Here is a 20,307-nt window from a genome sequence, read left to right as displayed (position 1 = left end):
ACTTTTTTATTTTCCTTATTATGTACCTAAAATCACTGTGAAACAGTAGCAATGGTAGTGATGAAAGCCCATAATAGCTGTATTTTGTTGTGGCTGTCTTCTCTTGAAAATTACCTCGACCGCTCTCATTTCTGGGGTCATTGTTTTATTTTCTTTTAAAGTTCTCTGATGCTGCAGAGATCTGGATTAACTGGAAAGGATGTGGTTAGCTGTTTTAGGCTGCTTTGAGCATTTCACAGCTACCTTTCCCCTGCTCATCCTCCAGAAAAATGCGGGGTCTCCCCATACTGTGCAGCAGAATGCAACAGCAGAGATCTCCAGGTCGTCTTATTCTCTAGTAGTTTGTGGATGTGGCCCCAGGCATGCGCTGCAAATCATTACTAATGTTGGATGTGATTTTGGGTTAGGCAGAGCCCCCAGAGGCACAAAAGATGGTCTCTGTTCTCTTGAATTGTAGCTGTAGAGGTTGGTGTGAGGCATCAAGACTGGAGACCCTTCAGCAGAAGTCTCTGTGCATCCTCTCCTTTGCGGAGGGGAAGAGACATCCCTCTCTTTATCCCTCCCTAACACTACCAGGGCTGGCTGTCTAGCTGCAAAAAGTCTCATGTAAGCTTCGGAAGGTTGATCCAAATGGATGTTCTCAGCTGGGTCTCCTAAACTGAGCAAATTTATTATTTAGACCAAAAGGAATTTTTTTTTTCTTTTTAAATGGACTTGAAAATGTGCTGTGGTTTCTGAACAGTTTGCCTGCAAAGTTTATCTTACAATATTTATTTTTGGATTAGGCTCAAAAATACCTGAAAATTTTGAGGGCTGGGCCTGGATTTTCCACTCATGTTGCTTTTGAGAAGGCTTTCTCACATACTGCAGCAAAAGCTGCAAGCAGGAGGCAGCTCTTGACTCCTCCCTCTCCAGATGGGCACTGCTTTTAACCAGCGCTGCAAATACGTTGGGGAAAGGGATTGACTGGAAAAGTGAGTTATAAAATAATACAGTTGCATCTGCTTTTTAATTGGGTTTGGTTGTAATGCTTTTTTAAAAACGGAGGTGTAAATTGTGGGTTATTGCTTACAGTTGGAAAGTCTCGGGACCGGGTTTCCCTGGAGGTGTACCGATGGTCAACAGGTCTCTGTGTGCTTTACAGATTTGGTGGTATTGCTGTACCAGAGGAATGGAAAGGTGACGATGGACAGGTCACCCAGGGGTTGAGCTGAGTGTCTTGAGCCCCAGGTTCATTGTCTGTTGCTCTGGGCTTCCTGACGTGGGTTGTTCAGGCTTCTGGGTGCTTTCTGGCGGGTCAAGAGTGCTCTGTACCCCACACTAGAAAGTATCAATTGCAACGGGCAGGTGGGGGATTTGCTGTGGTGGTGCTTTCACCTTACCCAGAGCTCTATGTCTCTCGGCCCCTGCTGAGAAAGGGAGTGGGTGTCAGGGCTGTGCAGAAGGGGAGGGGATGTCCGCGCTTGGGTGAGGAGGTAGTTTCCAAGGATGGGTGAGAAAGGGAGGGTGGAGAAGGGGGTGTCCAAGGTTGAGTGGGAGATAAGAGAGAGGTCTGGGAAAGTTCACAGGATGCTGAAGGAATCTTGGAGGAGGGGAAAAAAAAAAAATCAGGCGTGACTTTGCTTCAACAATTAGGGAACAGTTCCTCCAGTGCTGGTGGATTGATTAGCTGTCTGAAGTCTTGAGGACAATGAAATGCCTCTGATATATAGAAGAGGTCTCTGCTGTTGGGCTGCTAAAGATGACGTGTAGCTAGGAGATGCGATGAGACGTGGATAGGAGATGCAGTGAGTTCCTGGGCTGAACCCATTATCCTTCCAGAAGCCATTCCCAGAAGTTTGCAAGGGCCAGCCATGCAGGCCCCAGTCTGGGACCCGCTTGGCACAGTAGTACTGGGAATGCAGAGGGAGCCTTTTTCTCCCAAAGGAGCTCTGCTGCCAGCACTAGAGCAGGGCACTGGTGTGGGGCCCAGGGCTGCGGTGATATAACGTGCTTTGAGGGGCCACTGTAAAGCTGCATCCACTGTGGGCATAGTCTTACTCAGGATGACTCTAACTGAAAGAAAATGATGAATGGAAAAAAATCCCCCCTGTGTTTTTCAGCATAGAGAATTAGGAGGATCATTCTGTGCAGCCAGTTTCACTTTCTTTGATACAGGTCAGTTTTGCCTGCACATTGAAGACTCGAGTAAAGAGCAGCCAGAAAGCTGAACCATCCCTTTCCAATCTGTTCACACACATACACAGTCAAAAGAGACATTTGGGTCAGAGGGAGATCAGGATGTACTGTTACAGTATGCTCAGCACAGACTTTTAATAAGCCATGCAGTCAGCATTCCTGAGACAGAATTGCTCAAATTCCTATAAATATCATATATGTCACAGTTGAAACAGGGTGTTCATCATACAAGTGTCATTTGCCTGGAGAATAGGAAGAAGCTAATAGTCCTCCCTAGGCTGACCTCAAAGAATGCTGTAGGACACGGGCCTGACCTCAGGGGATGCTGTGGGATAGGGGCAGCGTGGCAGAGTCCTTTGCCACTGTCACACACCTTCTTGCATTCCCCATATCTCCTTGGTTCGTGGCTACTTCTGAGATCAGGTTTTAACCCTTCTGGGCAGATAGTTGTCTCTGTGCCACTGGACCACACTTTCCTCAACTGCCTCCTACCCCTCCAACCATGCTGCCATCCACATGTTTTTCAGAGAGATTCAAGCCACATCTGGGAAACAACTGAAAAATGCAGGATCTGGGAAAAAAACAACCATTGAACCATGGGTGAAAGTTATATTCTGTCTCCAAAAAACCCTGTGTGTCAGTGTTATTCCTTACATTCACCCTTTCAAATCCATGCATCCATCACTCATGTTCTGGAGATATTTTATAGGAGTAATGCATAGGAGCAGTGTTACATGGGAAGAAAATCTGAAGGCTTTAAAGAAGTTGCTGGAAGTCTAGATTTTAAAAAGCTAAATCTGATATCTGGGCTGGAAATCTAAAGGAGAATAAGTATTTGTGAGTACAGTTCAGCACAACCTGCCTCTGCCAGGATGGGAATTGGTTTCTTTGGGCGGTCGTGAGCCAAGACCTTGGAATAAACGCAGGAGGAGGCACATACAGAAGTGTGGTACAGATCCCTGAAATTCAACAGTGATCTCTTCTTTGAGGGGTGTGAGACCCTGCTGTCCCATCCCTCCACCCCCATTTATGGCAATGAACCTATTTGGTTACCAAGGGTCTCTAACGGGGGCTTCCACGGTGTGCTTTGCTAGCCGAGGGTGGCTGATGTGGCCGTGGGGGACAAGTGTGTTCCACGCTTCGGGGAATTCCAGATGACATGGCCTGCCAGGCGCACGCTTGTCCCGTGCTGCCAGACCCAGCTTCCTTCTCCTCTTGCACAGACAGCTGTGAGCTTCATTAGGTAGCGATGTCTACAAATCACTGCAGTGTTAAAATGCAGAGTGGGGGAATTCCAGCCGGACGAGGGCTGCCAAGTTCCTTGAGTTTTAACAGTGCAGTCCGAAGAGGAGCCCCCTCCCCACTCAAGAACTAAAACTACAGCTAACACCAAGATTCAGGCAATTAAGTGTAATGCTCATGAACTTTAAGTCATTTGTTTACTGTCGCTTTTGATGGACTTCAAGGTGTAAATAGAGAATCCCTCATGGGTTGGGATTGCTGGAGCTGAGTCCGCAGACTGTGATTTACTTCTCTATCCAGCCCACGCCCTGTGACAGTTGAGGGCTAATATATTAATCTCTGCGTGAATTAAGGGCTGATACCAGGTTAGTATCCCATAAGCATTCAGTAAGAAAGCTTAGCTTTTAGCCTGGGCATCTGGGTTTGAATTCTCCTTCCATCCTGAACTCTGGCTGTGGCTTAAAGCCGGTCACAGCATTTCTGCAGCCATGACGATTCTCATCATGGGGGCATCAGCATTTTGGTGCCTGAAGATAAATGAAATTTGGGTGTTTCTTGCCCTAGGAAGCACAATACATACTCTACCTGAAGAAATTAAGGCCTTTTTAATTTCTCTTTCTAGACACCCCAAAATCACTAGTTTCTCTTTGAGCAGCACCAGACAGGGACTCAAGTCACCACAGTTGTATTTCTGGCTGTACAACTGGCTTGCTGAGTAATGATGAATAATCCTGTGACCTCCTGGTGCCTTAGTTTTCCCACAGGTAAAATGGGAGTAATTATACTGTCTTCTTTTGTAGAGCACTTTGAGAGCTATGAATGAAATGAGCCATATTAGATATCATTATTTAGACATTAGTAATTATTCTTTGGGTTCATTTGTATAATGTGGAAGTGCTTTCTTCACAGGAGTAGATGTTCTTCTCTTTGCATCAGTTTCCCAAGTTCTCTGCTAGCAGGTCCTCTAGAGGAATGTATCTTGTGAAAAAACAGCAAAATCTGTAGCTGACAAAAACAGACTTCTCCAGTCCCATCTGCTTGTCCACGGACCTAGAGACAGAAAATTGTACACCACTGATAGCCATTTGGTGGGAAAAAAGCAGAAAGCAGCATCCTGTAACTTTGGTAACAAGCAGAGAAAAAGCTCCAAATTTTGCTCATCCCTACTGCAAAAGATTTCATCTCACAAGATTTTGCACTGTGGCTTTATACCGTTATCAAGCCATGAAGTCCAGGAGCTAGAAACAGCATTGATGTTTTCCAAGAGTTTGCACACCACACAGGAGAAGCACAAACCACCCCAGAGCTGCAGCTTCAGAAGGAAGCTAAGGAGAACTGGAGGTGCTTAAGCCTCTTGAAGCCCAGGACAGCAGCTTCATTGAGATACTTATTAACTTCTGTTTTCCCCATAAAGTCTACTTCAAAAAGTCTCTTCTTCCCAAGGGAAGTTCAGAGTGTGGAAGCTCCAAGCCGATTTTGGATTAAAACCCAAATAAATCCATGCTATATCTTGGTTGTAACAGTCTGTTTTTAGAAGGAGTTTCTGGACTCACACATGCACCCCAGTGGTGCTTGAGCTGTGCCCTGCATCAGACCCTGTATTAGTGAAAGCAGGTGGCATCTGCCTGTCAGGTTAAAGCTGCAGAGGAGGGGCTGTGCATGCTCCCTATCAAACCTAGGTCTACCTGTCCTGAGGATCTTGTGTCTTTTCCCCAGTGGTAAGTCAAGCCTCAGTTCTTTGGGTTTAGCCCTTTGTAAGAAAAGTTGTTTGCAGTGAGAGGTGGCTTCTTGTGTGAGAATTGTTCCTGTGTTGCAGTTGTTTAGATTACTAGTGATAGGTCACTGTTTTCTGATGAGGGAAGTCGTTTGGATTCTTTTGTTTTCTTGTTTTTCCATAATGTCTTTGATGTGAAGGTAAGAAGGCAGTAAAACATGGTGAAGAGTGGAAGCAAGTGCTTAGAGAGAGGCAGTGGGATCAGAAGCATCTTGTCTTCTCTCTGCTTTGCCATCGGTCAGGGCTTTTTTTCCACCTACGTTAGGATCCTTGGACCTATGAAAGGCAAAACTGCTTGCTAGGGCTTGCTTGGTTGTTGGTCTTTTGGTGGGGTGGGTTTGGGGTGTCACTTTTTTTGGTGAAGTTTAACACTCCTAGCCTTCTAGGAGATTCTGAAATTGTGTCAGTGCAGCTAGAGGGGTGTGTTGTCCTCCTTGCCACGTTTTTGTAGAGGTCCCATCAGTGTGATGACAAACTGAATCAGCTGGGATGTGGTCCTGCTCAGCCACAGCAGGGGAAACGATCAGGAGGCAGCAGAGCAATCAGTGTGCACAAGGCTTCACCCCCACAGTGAATCTGCAGAAGTGTTTTCACCTGGAGCTGGGGCTGCTCTTGCTTCGGCAAAATAAATAGGATGGAGCTGAGCTGGGTCTTAGTAGGAGTGCATGTCTTTTTGGCTGAAGTTTGTCCTGGGGTTCAGTGGTTCAGGAACAGTGTCCTAGAGCTGTACCAGGAAACTCTGTGCTCTCCGTGAGGCGCTGCTCCTCAGAGGAGGTATTTAACCTGTTGTTTCTGTTAATAATTCCCTGGTGGTTTTTAAAGGAGGGGCTTGTGAGTGCGATGTACCCTTCAGCTTGCAGTTTGATGGGGGCTGGAGATCCCTTTCCAGTTCCAGCCTGGTGCAGTCAGTGTTCTCTGCTTGTGGCAAGCTGCCTGCCAGCTATTTGAGCAGTTCAAGGAGGGAAGTGGATTGTAGACTTGAAGTAGAGAGCAAGCTAGGTGAGGCTTACTACTTACAAGCTAGGTGTTTTGTCCTGTTGTAGGTAGTAGTTTGATGGCTGTAGGCTGTGTTATCACCTATGATGTGCTTTGGGGTGAGTGTTTGTGGGTAAAAGTGATATTGTTTAAGTGTCTGTCGATTAAAAAAGCAGCTGGTAGGAGCAATGTGAACAATGTAAATTCCTCATGTTTTGTGATCAATTTTAGGCATGCTTGAGGGTTGTTTTACTGAAGGTAGAGTATTTGCTGATGTGGGAAAATACAATTAACTGGAGTAATGAAATTTATGCACAGGTCTTGCTTAGGCTTTTTCTGTTAAGTGCCCAAATTTGCTCTTTTACAAGAACATAAGTATGCTGTTCAGTAGACAGGCTGCTCCCCTATTTTGAAAGCTGTTTCTGAAGGAAAATGACACCAGTTTTAGTTTCTTATTAAGATCACAGAGAAGGAAACGGTTTAGCTTGGTTTGTGCTGAACTGCAGTTGGTGTTCTTGTGCCCTGATAGCTCTTTTCCACCTGAGAGCGGGATGCACCAAACAAAGAAAACTGCACTGCTTGCTGCCTCTGTAACACTGTAGCCTTCTCACAGGTCCTTTGCCAAGGTTGGCCACCTAATTTTGCAGCCCTCTGTTAGAAATAAAGCTATCCAGGTAGAAAAGGCATTGCATAGAGAGTTGAAGGAGTCTCTCAAATTTTGATTCCATGAAAGCATTAGCCAGGGAGCTACTCTTGCTTGATAATAGGGGAATGTGCCCTTTTGGCCACCAGATATACTCTGATAATGCTGTTCTTATAAGCAGCAAGATAAGATCTTGGTTGGGTATAGGGATAAAGATGACAGAGCTAGAAAGTGCCTCTCTGTGGAAATTCCAAGTTGTGTTTAGTACAGGGATAGCCTGGTTGTGTCCTTAACTGGAGTGAGTCTTTCCAACAGCTCTGTTCGCTTCAGAGGTGTAGGATAACAGAGTTGGCTTTATCAGTCCATGCTGCTCTATCCTCTTCCTCTGCTGTGCTGCAGACTGTGGACACTGTAAGGAGTGCTGGGTTGGGGTAGGCTTATGAGCAGCAACTCTTGCTCTGCTGCTGAATGTGACTGTGAGGGCCAGAGCACACAGGGTTGCTTTGAACCAGTTGCTTTGCCTTCTTGAGATGTACAACTTTGTGCAGCTGTGAACTGAAGCTGGGGCATGTCATGGCATGCAGAAACCTCACTGCACTGAGATTTTTTGAAAGAAAGAAGGTTTCTGAGAAGGTCTCTTTCGTAATAACTGTTTTTGGTAATGCTGGTTCCCGTATATGTAGTGATAATCTGGTGTGGACAGCTGCTGTTGCTACCTTTGCACCAAATCCTTAAAAAGTGTGTTTTACTGCTTCAGTCAAGAGTAGTTGATAAATGGTAAATGACTGTTAACAGCAAGGGATTCAGTGGTGGGGTTGGCACCCTGCATGGGGTCTGTGTTTAGGGGGACCTGTCCTGGCCTCCCAGGAACAGGCAGAGTGGGTTGAAGAGCACCAGCTCCCCATTGTTCTTTTCCAAAGCTGGTGTTAGCATTGGTTGCCAGCTTATATTGCAGGCTTTAGGCTAGATTGGCTCTTCTGAGCTTCAATATAGCACCCTTGAAAGTGCCTTACCAGACTGAAAGTTTGAAAGGAGTAATTTCTGGCACTTTGTGGGATAACTGCTGTTCTCAGAGGATTTGTGATAATTTCTTCACACATGGTGTGGGTATGTGCTCACATCTGTGGGGCTCAGCTACTCGCTATGACACTTCTGAATTTTATTTTTGTCTCTGACTCTCAGTGAACTTTTAAAGGATGTCAGGGGGTGTTTGTTCATCACAAAAGTGATGAGCAACTGCAGTGGTACTCATCCGTTTTGAGGTGTGCTCAGCCATGGCTCTGGGGGCTGAAACTGCTTTGATTCCTGTTAGCTGAGGAAAACTGTCTGCTCTTGTCAAAGAGCATGCAGCTCTGTGGGCGGTAGAGGTGAGGAAAGCCCTGCTTTCTGCACACCAGAGTCATCCTCAAAGCATATTCAAATTCATGAATGCAAACTCAGCCAAGAGAGCTAGATCCCACTCTGACAGCAGTCAGAAATAGATACTTCAAGAAAAAGTAGAGGAAAAGAATAATTGTAGTTTGGTCTTCCTCCTGAAGCACTCTTTCTTAACTTGGGCAGCCTGGTAAGTTAGGATCTTCCCTGCAATTTGTTCAGACAATTGTGTTAAACAGCACCAAAATGTGCCAAACCAAATGTTAATCCAATTCTTTCTGAGTCCATTTATAGCTTGCCTCCTGAGTGGCTGTTCCCCTGGCAGGGAGTGTGGCTGTTTGCTTGCGTTGTGCCAAAGTAACCTTTCATGTGAAAGGTCTGCAGGATGCTCCCATCCTTCCAGTAGGAAAGGTGCTCACCTGCCTCATGCTTTAATGAAATTGAACTGAGTGGCTTTTTCAACTGCAAATACACTTGAGAAAAATCTTCCCTCCACTCCTTACATCCCCACAGCCGCTGAGTGTTTTGACATGGGTGTAAAAGCTGCTGTGTTTGAATTTAGAAATTGGCCAGTGGGATGAGAATGTGCAGCTGTGGAAGCCGTGAGTGCTCCGGCTTCGTCACTGCTCCTCTTGGGCCCACCTATTTCTGTGAGGCTTGTGAGAGCTTAAGGGGATAAAAATGGCCAAGGTAATTAGCAGATCTGGTGGAAATCAGCCGGTTGGGCTCAGAAATTATTGCAGCAGACAAGCAGATATAATTAGATGTGATGAAATTTATTTCTATAAAAATAAAGAAGGGGGAAAAATTAAATTATTGTTAATATCAAAAAATGCACCAAAACCCCAACTTTATTTTAGTCTAAGACCTCAGCTACAATGTCTGGGTGTAGAAGTCACCTAAATCATTCAAGGGTATGTAATTTGGAGAGGCAACCAGCCAGAAAGAAAGGAGTTGCACATCACTTCAGTGCTTCACCTGCTGCAAAGGCTACCTGCTTCACATGGGAAGTTGATTATTTGGGGGCAAAATAGAAGGTGCCTGTTCTTACTTCTATTATTATTTTTTCTTCCCCTTCTGGGATTCTTATGACACGGCATCACAGTGGACTCTGAGGGGTATATAAATTATTGGGAAGGGTGGACAAATTCTCTCCCATCTAAATACAGCATCTGCAGCAGTGTGGAATGTGTGTTGTACAGCTGTGAATGTTCCAGGCATTCAACGTGTCTCCTTTTTCACACAATAGCTTCTATTTATGGGTTTTCATCAAGTTGGGCTCATGCATTCAACATATCTTTGTGTGTGTTTTTTCTTTTTTTCTTTTTTTTTCCTTTTTTTTTTCCCCCCTTTGCTTTTGTTTTTTAAGGTTTGTAGAAACTCCGAGCCACTTCTCCTGGAAGGAGAGTTACTACCGATCAGCCATGGCCCAGAGCTCACAGCCCAGGGAATTCCTTAGCCCAGAGGTTCTCCAGCATATCTGGGACTTCCTGGAACAGTAAGTATTCCTTATGTGGAGCCTGCAGAAGGCAATATTTTGGGTCAGGACACCTCTATGGTTAGGTTGTTCAGGGGACTGATGCTGGGGGTTTTGAAGTCTTCTGTACCTGTTAATTAGAAGGCGTGGGTATGAGTCTGTGACGACTGACAGCTCTTGAGCTTTCAAGAGGTTCTTCACTCTGGAGAACAGATGCAGAGACGGCTGGTAACGCTGACTCTCTTCAAGACCTTTGGTTGCTGAGCTGACTGCTTTCCAGCACATGGTCACTGAAGGTGGATGGTTGGCATTTTCCCCTAAGGAAATGTGGTCATTACTCTGTCCAGGCTGCATGTTTTCCTCCTTTTTTGATTCCAGGGAGGGAGAGTAGGTGGAGATGGTGCAGAGTTCGTTCTGTCAGGTCCCCTGAAGGAAAAAAAAAAAAACTGACACTGTTCCCATTCCTGACTTGCCATGACCGATGCTGGGATAGTTACTGCTATAAATCCTCCATGAATTCTGTCTATGTGAACTCCTGTGCCCTTACCTCATTTTTCTGGTTGGGCAAGTGAAATGTCCCTCCAGGCCCTGTCCTGTTCAGGGGCTGGTGTTAGCATAGCAGGTGATGAGGTAGTTGTTAACTAGTAATTACTTACTTCGTCCTGAGTTTGGTTTGTGGTCATGGCTGTATCCTGGATGACACCCTGGCACGTGGCGAGTGGACAAAAACACAGTTTGGCCAATTTTAACTGCATTACTTTATCCTTTTCAGGCCAATATGCTCAGTTCAGCCAATCGATCTGAACTTCATCGATGGCCCATCTGAAAATGGCCCAACAAACAAAATAGAGATTAGCATGGACTGTGTCCGGGTGCAAGACACGGAGCTGAACGACCCAATGTGGGTGAGTAGCAAAAAAACCTTCATTAACCTTTGGGGACAGTAAGGAGTATTTTCAAGAGCTATTCTTGCTGTACTGCCCCAGGGCTGACTTCCCTCTCTTGGTGGAGGAGCTGTGGCTTCTGACTGACCAAGGAAGCTCCTTTGCACTTTGTCTGTTGTCCCACCCACAGAAGCCAGTTGGGAGCATGGCTCTGCCAAGTGACTCTGGTGGCAGTGATGTACATGCAGCTAAACCAGACAGCATGTGACCCATGAAAAGGCATCACTCCTCTGTGCCTCCCTGGAGCTCCAAGGTGAAGCAGGCTGGCTCCTTACCTGCTCCTCGCCTGCTACAGCAATGGCAGGAGAGAGGGATGGGGCAGCGAAACTGGCACAAGAGCTCTTGCACTGTCCTGGCTGCGCAACATGGTGTTCTGGGCACCATTGTCATTTTGATGACCAAGGGGTAGGGACTGAGGATGTTCTTCACTGGATTTTCTTTTCTTGAAGGTCAGGTATGAATGGAGACTTGGTTTAAAATCATAGTTGGTTTTCTTGGGCGTGTTTCCCCTCCTCTCCAGAGCCAGAGAGTGTTTGTAACAAGTCTTGATCATGACTGTCCCAGCAGTACAGTTCGAGACTGGAGTGCAGATGAGGCACTGGTGTCTGTTGGGTCATTGCCCGTGGCACAGACTGGCCAGCTCCTCCTTGGCAATAGCTCTGGTGAAGAAGCCAGATGCTAGTCTTGGAGGCTGGAGCAGGAGGTATTTTCAGGAGTTTGAGCTCTGTTCACATGTCCTGTTTCTGTTCTTCCTTGGTTTAGTATCGTTTGGGGTAAAAATCATGTGTGGTGTGAAATGTGTGTTGCTATCAGTAAACTTCCTACTCTAAGTGCACAGGGAGATGTAACAGATGTCAAGTCTGGTTATCATCTGATTCTGCACTGAGTTTGGGCATGGGGGGGGTGGTGTGCAAGCATTCAATCAGCATCTGGTTTTGAAAGGCCACTTCCAGCTTCTTCTACCACTACAGCACAACTCCAGTAAAATGTTTCTTCAGTAGCTGTTCCAAAAGATCCTCCATGTTTGAGGGGCTCTTACTTTTCAAAATAGATGCTAATGTGCCGTTTGAGCTAACTCTGTCCTCTTAAAAAATAAATCCCCAACAGTTTAAAGGTCAACGGCAGAAACTTTGCTCCTTCCATGCCCAAACCTGGACTTGCTGCTCTGAGTATTAGCAAAGCCTCCAGTTCCTCTGAGCTGTTTGCAGAGCACTGAAGTAGCTGACTGGCTCGCTTGAGACCCTTGTTCAGAGTTTCTTTCTCCTGTCTATGGTACAGTGAAACATCAGTGGAAAATCCCTTCCTCTCGCCCTCCCTGAGCACTGCTGAAGTAAGCACTGGGGATGGGAGAGACAGGCAGGCAGCTCTTGTGCAGTTACTTCTTGGCGAGATAGGTTGGGTCCCAGCCTTGCAGGAGGCATTTCTGGAGAGGCTGGGATGCACAGTGACTTCTTAAAGCAGTGCTTGTCACAGATATGACAAGCTGAGGGGGAAATTCCATCCCATCCTCGCCCTTACAGTAAGGCAGCAGCTCGCAGCACATTAATGGATGTACAACAATAAACGTTCCAGTTTGTCTTCAGTGGAAGACAGCACCTTCGCTCAGTTGAGGGCTGCACAAAAGCCTTTACAAAGCAAAATATGTGTCGCAAACCTGTGCAAACAGCCCATCTTTTAAAAGGAGGAAAGCTCTTTTTTACTCCCCTTACCACCACCACCTCCCTATAAATTTGCAAACATCCCTGACAGGGGACAACTCCCCCTTGCAGAGAAGTCTGTGTTTGCTTTGCTGTTTCTGGGGCTCCCAGCCTGCAGCTTGCCTTGGCAGGGAATGTGTAGCCTGGGGCAAGGTGTTTGCTGTTTGTCGGCTTTAATCTGAAATACCTTACAACCCTCTTCCCCTCCAGCTCCTCTTTTCCTTTGGATAGCTTCAGGGCAAAAGCTCCCCTTGCACCTGTCTCTCCTGTAACCTCAGCCATGTCATTGCTAGACACGAGGTGCCGCACGCAGCTGATTGCAGCACAGGGTTGAAGAGGGCAGATAAACACAAAGGAATGCAGCAGTAACAGAGGGGCCCAGGGAGATGAACAGTGAGATCAAGGCAGAGTGCTTTTTATTATTAGATTTGGTTTAGGAAAAGAGCAAGGCCAGCTTTTCTCCAGAAATGTTACCACCACGTGAAATTTCAATAGGTGCATCGCAATTAGGATGGACTTATGTAAAGCAATTGTCCTTCTGTGGACTTTAAAGCAATCTCAATCAGCCTTTAAAGTAAATTCTGCAACATGTGGCTGAAGTGAAAGTTCCAACCTTAAAAGATGTCTGCCTTTGATCCCAAGAGTTGTGTTGGTGAGAGCTGTGATGATTTTTTTAAAATCAGCTTTCAGGGGTACAGTTGCTTGCTCACAGCAGAACTGGCAGTGGAAAAGGAACTGCAATGTTCAGAGAAACACTGGGGAAACTGTCCCACTGATAGGCTGGAAAATGACCATGAGTGCTGCCCTGCTGAACACTCATCAGTTGTGTTTGTGGCCTTAAAAATGTAATTCTCTAGAGGGAGAGCTGGAGGAGAAGGTTCAGTGACAAAGAAACCCCTCTCCTCTGAGCTACAGCTCTGGCTCTTCCTGTGCCAAGACCTTGCAGTTCTCATGTTCTTAAAGAAGAAATATTCTTCCTGTGTCCCATGTAAGAAAGGGGTGAGAGAAACTGGTGATTGTCACAACCTTGGGATGAAAAGACCTGGAGGGGACAGGAAGAGGGTTTCTGGGCCTGGTGTAACATTAGACAGTCAGCAACCTTCCCTGGTCATATGCCTTGTGACCAGCTCTTTCACAATCTCCTGGGTGTCCTGGCTGTGAGGTTGCCTGCTGTGCCCCTTCCTCTCCCATGGCATTAACCACAGACAGGCTGGGAAATCCCAGCAGAGATCTGCCTTTTTCTGTAGCCGGAGTGAGGGGCTGGTGGTCCCTGTGGTGTGTTTAGTCTCTGCCATGGCCCTGGAGTGGGAAGGAGCTGCAGATGGCTGGGAAGGTAAGCTGACCATGTCTCCCAGTGGGCCACCAGCTGTTTGTTAGGCTTCCCCAAAGAAGGTGGTCCCCAGCCTCTTCCTTGACCACGGATGTAGCCAGGAACTGTGAGGTCTTTGGTGGGGTGGAGGAATGCTGGTCTCAAAGCAGTCTCTTGCAGTGCTAGAAACCAGGTGATGTTGTAGGATTGCTTTTTTTTTCCTAACTGATTAAATGCCCTGGAGCTATGGGAGGAGGGGTCTGGGGACCTCTCTCTAGGAACAAGCATGTGGCTGTGCAGTAACCCCTGCATTGCCCTGAAGACCTCACAGCATGCTGTCAGCCTGATGTACCAGGTGTAAAATTGCTTTCTTTCACCATCCCTCAGAAGTCCTTTAAACTGCTCACTGATGCTAAGAGATACTAGTTTGGACCCAAACAAAGCTGCTTTGGTCTGAGGACTGCAGCAAGCAGCAGACTGATACAAGTGTTGTTTGAAGGCCTTGTGGAGTCTGGAAGTCTCCTGCCACCATCCCGGCAGCATGTCCAGGGCTCTGGGGACTTTATGAGTGGGAGCAGGAGTGCTGTCATGAGTGATGGAGCAGCTCATCCCCCTCCCCTATACATACCTTCCTTTCATGCCCAGAGCAAGCTGAGCCGTCCTCCCGCAGCCCCTTGCCTAACCAGTTCAGTGGAATGCCTTTCCCTGCGTAGTCGATGTGGTCAGGGTTTTCTTAACCTGGATCTGTCCTTCCCTGTGAAAGGGAGAGAGAATTCCTTGCCTTTATTTTATTTCATCTGTCCTTCCTCATCTTCTGCAAATCACCGTGGGGATTTGCTATGTGTGGCTGGGTTAGGCACTGCTCAGAGCCCTGTGGGGTGGGTTTCTGCCCTCCAGATGGTGGTGTAGGTGCTTCACAGGGCTGCATCCTTTCAGGTTTAGGTCCTCAGCTTCATTGGTGTCCCAAACCTAGTGGCTACAAAAATTTTGGAGGTGCAACATGTGTTTCACAGCTTTCAAAGTGACAGCTTCAGCTCTAACTTTGTTTGCCTCTATACTCAGAGGTGGAGGAAAAAGTAGGCTGTAGGAGAGACTGGATGTAGGGCATGAAGGTGGTGAGGCTCTTGACCTCAGCCTACACACCAAGGACACATCTCAGAGTTGGTATTTGCTTCCCAATGGGAACAAGAAATGTTTCCCAGGTTTAACCTGCTGTGGATTCGTTCAGGAGCCATCCCAGCCACCTTGAACAAAGTAACTTCCCATGCTGCAGCCCAGTGAGCTGGAGAAGAGTGGGATTGAAGCCCCTACAGAGCTGTCCTCACCCAGGTTCTCAGCCTTGGCACTAAATCAGTTCACTAAATCTTATTTGGTGCACGCACTGAATTCCTGGGTCCCCAGGAGTCCACCACCCGTGCAAGCTGGGAGCTGTGGATCAAGTAAGCAAAAATGACAGACATAAAAACCCAAACCAACCCACTGTTCAGAAGGGACATCTGTTGTCTCCTAGACAGTGCTTTAATATTAAAATGCAGGCTCTGATCTCTGTTAAATTTTAATTGCTTGATTGAAAGTGTTTTGCTGGGTTGGAAGAGAATTGTACTTGCTACAAGGTAATGGCTGAGGCAGCAGATGAAACCTGATTAAGGGCTGGTGGGACCACAGGACAGGGAGGACATCGCTGTGTACTGACAACAGGGCAGGGAGCTGGTGTGGCTGAGTGGTACAAGCAGAGTGTCTGGGTTGATTAATGCATAGTGTGTGATTCCAGGGGCTCTGGCAGGTGCTGCAGCCCTGCACTGTGTTGTGAAATGGTTTTGCACCTGGAGTATAAGGCCGATTTGATAAGTAGATGCTTCCAAAGTGGCCACCTGTTTTCATGCCTAGGTATTCCCAGATTGACCAAGGAAGGAAGGACTTTGTAGAGCACAGGGATGTGATCAAAGCCTTTATTACTGTCTGGTTTGTGCTTGAGAGAGTTTAAGGATTGCCAAGTTTCTCTTCTTTGTGGGTATTTGTTCGTTCCATGGCTGTGCAAAGAAAGTTGAGATTATGCAAAGGCATTTCCATAATGAGCAAATGCATTATTCTGTTGGAAGCTTCCCTCCAGCACCTTTCTTGTTTGCCATTGAACTCATAAACTCTGCTAATTTAGGCTTGGCTTCATAATCCTGATGAGTGTGTAATCTTCTGTAGTGTAAATCCCTCCAAATAATCTAATAATCCCATTTAGGGCTGCAGATCCAAGTCCAGCAATGATCAACCCTTTCAAATAAAGGAGGCAGACGGGGCATGCATTTGTACATTCTGTCTTGCCAAAGCCTGAAGACTGCTCTCATTTTGTGTGTAGTAGGGCCTAAACACATAGTTATGGTGTTTTGAAAATATTTTTTCACTAACACCTTTTCCTGTGCTGCTTCACCCATACCCTGGCTGCATTTCTTCTGAATGTAGTCAGTCAATGTACCCCAAATGTTTTATTTTTCATGCCACTTCCCTGAATTCTCTAAGAGATTGCCCCTTGGTTTTCTTCAAGGCATCTGCTGTGCCATAGGTCACTCTGGAAGCATCTTTAAAAGAATTTTAAATGTTTTCCAGTATTTTAGTATCTTGCTTTGCATTCATTTTAGGAAGGAATAAACTGAAAAGCACAAACTTCCTGGAAGAGAGCCCTGTGTGATGGTGCACTTTGTGTTTGTTCTGGCCTGGCTCTTCTGGAGGGCTGGCTTGAAGTCCCTGGCTCATTGCTACAAGCATTTGGGGTGGAAGAGTGTTGCAATTGTGAATCCTGTCATCTGCCTACATGCAAATACCTCCAAACAAAAGAAGCGGTTGCTTCAGAAAACATCTTCCCAAGGCAGCTAGGCCTGTCTCTAAAGGCTTCCATGGTGCCACACGTGCTCCTTGTTTAAGTGTAGTGCAATAATGCATTAGCACTCATTTTCTATCTTGAAAAGGTCTGTGCAAACACACAATTAAAAGGTATCTTGATCTTGGAGCAACAGATCATAGGTGCCTCCACCTCTGGTGCAAGTGTAAGGTTTATACTGTTTTATGGCAACTTCACTGTATGTTGATAAGATACCTTCTCTCCAGTGGTCAGCCCCAAAACTTATATTTTTCTAGACATGTCTTTTAATTTTTAATCCAAATTGGTGGCAAGAGGGAAATGAGGCCCTTCTCTCTTCCTAGCTGGAGGTAGGGTGATGAATTGAGCTGGTTTTATCCAGTTGAATGAAAACGCTATCAAGCTTTGTCATGCCCCCTTTTAGGGGTGGGTAGAGAGCACCTCACTGTCTCCTTGCAAGCTGCAGTGCTGACCATACCTGGGAGGGGTTGTGAGGCTCATTTCAGGCTAAGACAATTTTGGAGCACAGCCCTGGGAGTGTCCCGTTCCCCTTCCTTGTGCAACAGGACAAAGTGTCTGCACCGCAGCAAGCTGTGGGGTGCAGCTTTTGTTTATAAAGTCTTCACTTGCATTAATTCAGATTCTTGCTTTGAAGAAAATCTTATGCATCCAAAGTCTTGCTATGTATGTTGCTTTGTGGTTCTGCAGATCCTGCCCACAGTCCTGTTAATAACTGTTATTTTTTCCTCCAATATTTTCTGAGGACAGTTTTGGACTAGGTAATGTTTTCTTCTGAACATCTGCCATCTGCTTTCCACCTCACTGTCACTGATTTGATAGCATTTAAATTAACAAGGGAGTGAATAGTCAGGCAGTCACAGAAAATTAAGTCAGTATCCATGAAGCGTAGATTAAGGAGTGGTTTGTGGCCTGGGTTAGTTTGCTCACTGCTGAACAAACCCTTTGCTAATCAGCATTTGAATTTGCAGAGAGTAATGAATGATCAAAGGAGCTCTCTGTAATGAGCATAACTGTTGGCTCTAAAAGCATGGATTTCTATCTCCAGCCTGCTTAAACACAAGGAAATGGTACCCTGCAGCACTCTGCCTCTTTAAGGGCATAAATGGGTATAGTGAACCTCATGATGATGTCCAGACTGGATTAGAATTAAACAAGTCAGAAACCAAAGTGATCAATCTTCTGAGGAAGGTCTCCAGCCAAATAACTGAACCCCTATGGCTGCTGCCATACCAGTGGTGGATGTGGTGTGTGAGGGGAGGTAGAGGGCACCCAAACTAAGATCAGAACTGATAGAGTCACTGTTTCTGTACAGGAAACAAGGAACAAACAGGCTGCTCAACTGCCTCTGCATATATGTTGAGTCCCAGCACACCAGGACAATATTGGATAACAGCGATGTGCTCGTGTGGGAAGTGTGAACAGCCATTGGTTGTACAGGTTTTAACCAGAGGTTTGGGGAGCTGTTCTTGAATTATTGCAAACTGATACCCGTTTTTCTGAAATACTGGTTTATGGTACAAGGGCTTGGGTGTGAGGCAGTTGGCACTGTAGCAGAGGGTGGCTGGAGAGAGCTGCTGTGGTTGTGTATTTGTGAACAGTTGCGTGTTTCCCAAGAGCAATCTGTAGTTTATACAAGATAAGGGAAAAATAACACTTTCCCCTCAGCTGCTTGTGCAAGAACTAACCTGGTCTGCCAACAGTTGCTCCTCTCTTGTAATTAAAAACAAAGACTCTAATCTGTCACTATCTCCTGCTTTTCCCTTTCCCTGGCTGGAGCCCTTTGTCTCATACCAGGATGCTGGTTTGTGCCATCCCCTGTCTCACCTTCTAGCTGCAGGGATGAGGCCGCTCATGCTGCTGAGGAGTAATTCTCATGCACTTTATTGTCTAATTTTGTCTTTCTCTGAAAAAATGTTTCACAGATGTGTTGAGGGAAAGTCAAGCATGCTGTGTTAGACATCCAAAGGTCCTGTGAACTGCAAAAATGCAGTTTGAGTATTAAGGGCTGTTACTCCAGCAGGAGTTGGAGTTGCTGATGGCTGAAGCCTGAACCTCCAAAGTCCCTTAGTTGTATCTCTATGGTTGACAGTCATCTGACATGTGGTTTTCCACTCATTGGTGCAAAAGTGTCTGCTCGAGTGCCTGCTGGCCAATGGTTTAGCAAGCTCATCAGCTGCCTTGCAAAAATCTCTGTCCAGACCGTAATTTCCTTTTATCCCTAAGCATCTTTGGTGAAAGCAACCTCTCTTTAAAGGGAGTAACTAGGGTGCAAAAAAAGTGGGAAAATTAGAATAAAGGACCACCAGGAATAATCAGATAATGCTTTTTGGTGATAAGTCATCTATATGCCAGGTGTCCATCCTGCATTGTACCCAAACTGTGGGAAATGTCTCCATGCCTGCACTTTGAAGGGAATGACCTCACTGGATGGGGTTGGAGTAGTTCTGGTTGTGCAGACAGTAGGGAAGGCATTGGGACCTTGCATCATCTTGGCTGGAGAACTGAATCTCTCCAGAGGAGTGTTTTGTTCTTTTATTAAATGGAGCTCGGCAGCCGGAGGGCAGAGTCCCCAGGGGCTGTGTGTGCCCTTCCTAAACCAATATTGCACAGCGGTTGTGAAGGGAACTGGTTTTGTTTCACAACTCCTTTCCACCTTCCCTCTCCCTGCTCCCCCCACATAGCGTTATCTCCTGACATGATGCCATTAACTCTCTAATTAGCCCTAGGGGTGTTCTGGGGGAGATAACGAGGCTGTAGGAGCTCAAATAAGCAGCGTGCGCAGATGTTTACCCAGGGTCGGAGGGCAGGGCTGTTGTGACAGCCGATTGCCTTGGGGAGGGCATGCTCCTTGAGGGGGAAGGAGAAGCTGACCTGTGCCTGGGGCAGCTCAGGGAGCTGGGCTGTCTTCCTGCCCTTGGTGAGTCCCTGTCTTTGCCCCACACTCTTAAAGTGGGGGAAAATGCGGTTTGAAGTCCTTGAAAGAAACGTTTGATCCTCAGTACCAAGCACTTGCAGAGAGGATGGTTACTGGCTTGAGGGCTCAATATACTTGAGTATTCTCTAAGGGAAGTTCTGGGCATCAGACCCCTGGGTCAGTGGTGGGGAAACCAGGAGGACACTGACTTTTTGTTTGTAGGCACAGCAGAGCACTTAGTCCTGAAATAGCTGGGGGTGCCCATGTCTCTCTTGCATATGTGTGACCCATACATTCTGTGCTCTGGAACAACCTGCCTGGGATGCACACAAGGCTGTAGCTAGTCAGCAGCTGGCAGGAGCTGCCTTTCTGCAGCATCTCTTTCCTTCTTTATTTCTCTTTGTTTTGCTTTACCATAGATGATTTTTGCCTTTTGAAAGGGGAAAGCCCCTGTTTCAGTATGTGCTGTGTGCTTTTTCCCCTCTTCCTTGTGGTTTGAGCAGTGAAGACCAATTCTGCATAAAAGGGGGTTCTTGTTGGTTTTTTTAAAGCATTTTCTTTTTGCTCTTTAACCTGGTTGCCTGCTATTGCAGTCTACACTTCTGTCCCTGTAAAACCTTCATAGGGAAGATTTTCAAAGCTAATGGACAGACACTTATTTTTTGAGCATTCAGCAGTTAGTCAGATGCGACAAAAAAAAATACACCACCAAAACCCCAAACCCTGCATTCTATTTTTTCCCTCCTCCTCCTGTTATCTCTGTCTTAATTTGTAAACATTTCTGAGCTGAGTGAATGTCACAGTCTGTGGTGACGCAGTTGATCCAGATGCTATTTTTAAAAAAGTAGAGAGGACTGAGCTGACTCTTTTTTTTTCTCTGATCTGCAGGAAATTCTGCAGGAAATTCTGCA

The 20,307-nt window shown here is 46.3% G+C and overlaps 1 protein-coding gene across 3 annotated transcripts in view; it reads left to right on the top strand.

Moving 5' to 3' along the window:
* TP63 (tumor protein p63) overlaps positions 1-20,307 on the top strand; it is a gene marked incomplete at both ends in the record, with an annotated part of 101,230 nt that overhangs the window by 10,483 nt on the left and 70,440 nt on the right. For all 3 annotated transcript variants that reach the window (XM_084267647.1, XM_084267646.1, XM_084267651.1), the window contains 2 exons: positions 9,556-9,684; positions 10,436-10,568. In XM_084267647.1, coding sequence (XP_084123773.1) covers positions 9,556-9,684; positions 10,436-10,568 — 262 coding nt within the window. The remainder of the gene's footprint in view (positions 1-9,555; positions 9,685-10,435; positions 10,569-20,307) is intronic.

This window comes from Gallinula chloropus, assembly GCF_964237585.1.
Source record: "Gallinula chloropus genome assembly, chromosome: 8".
NCBI classification, from domain to species: domain Eukaryota; kingdom Metazoa; phylum Chordata; class Aves; order Gruiformes; family Rallidae; genus Gallinula; species Gallinula chloropus.
This window is presented reverse-complemented; position numbering and strand designations above follow the sequence as displayed.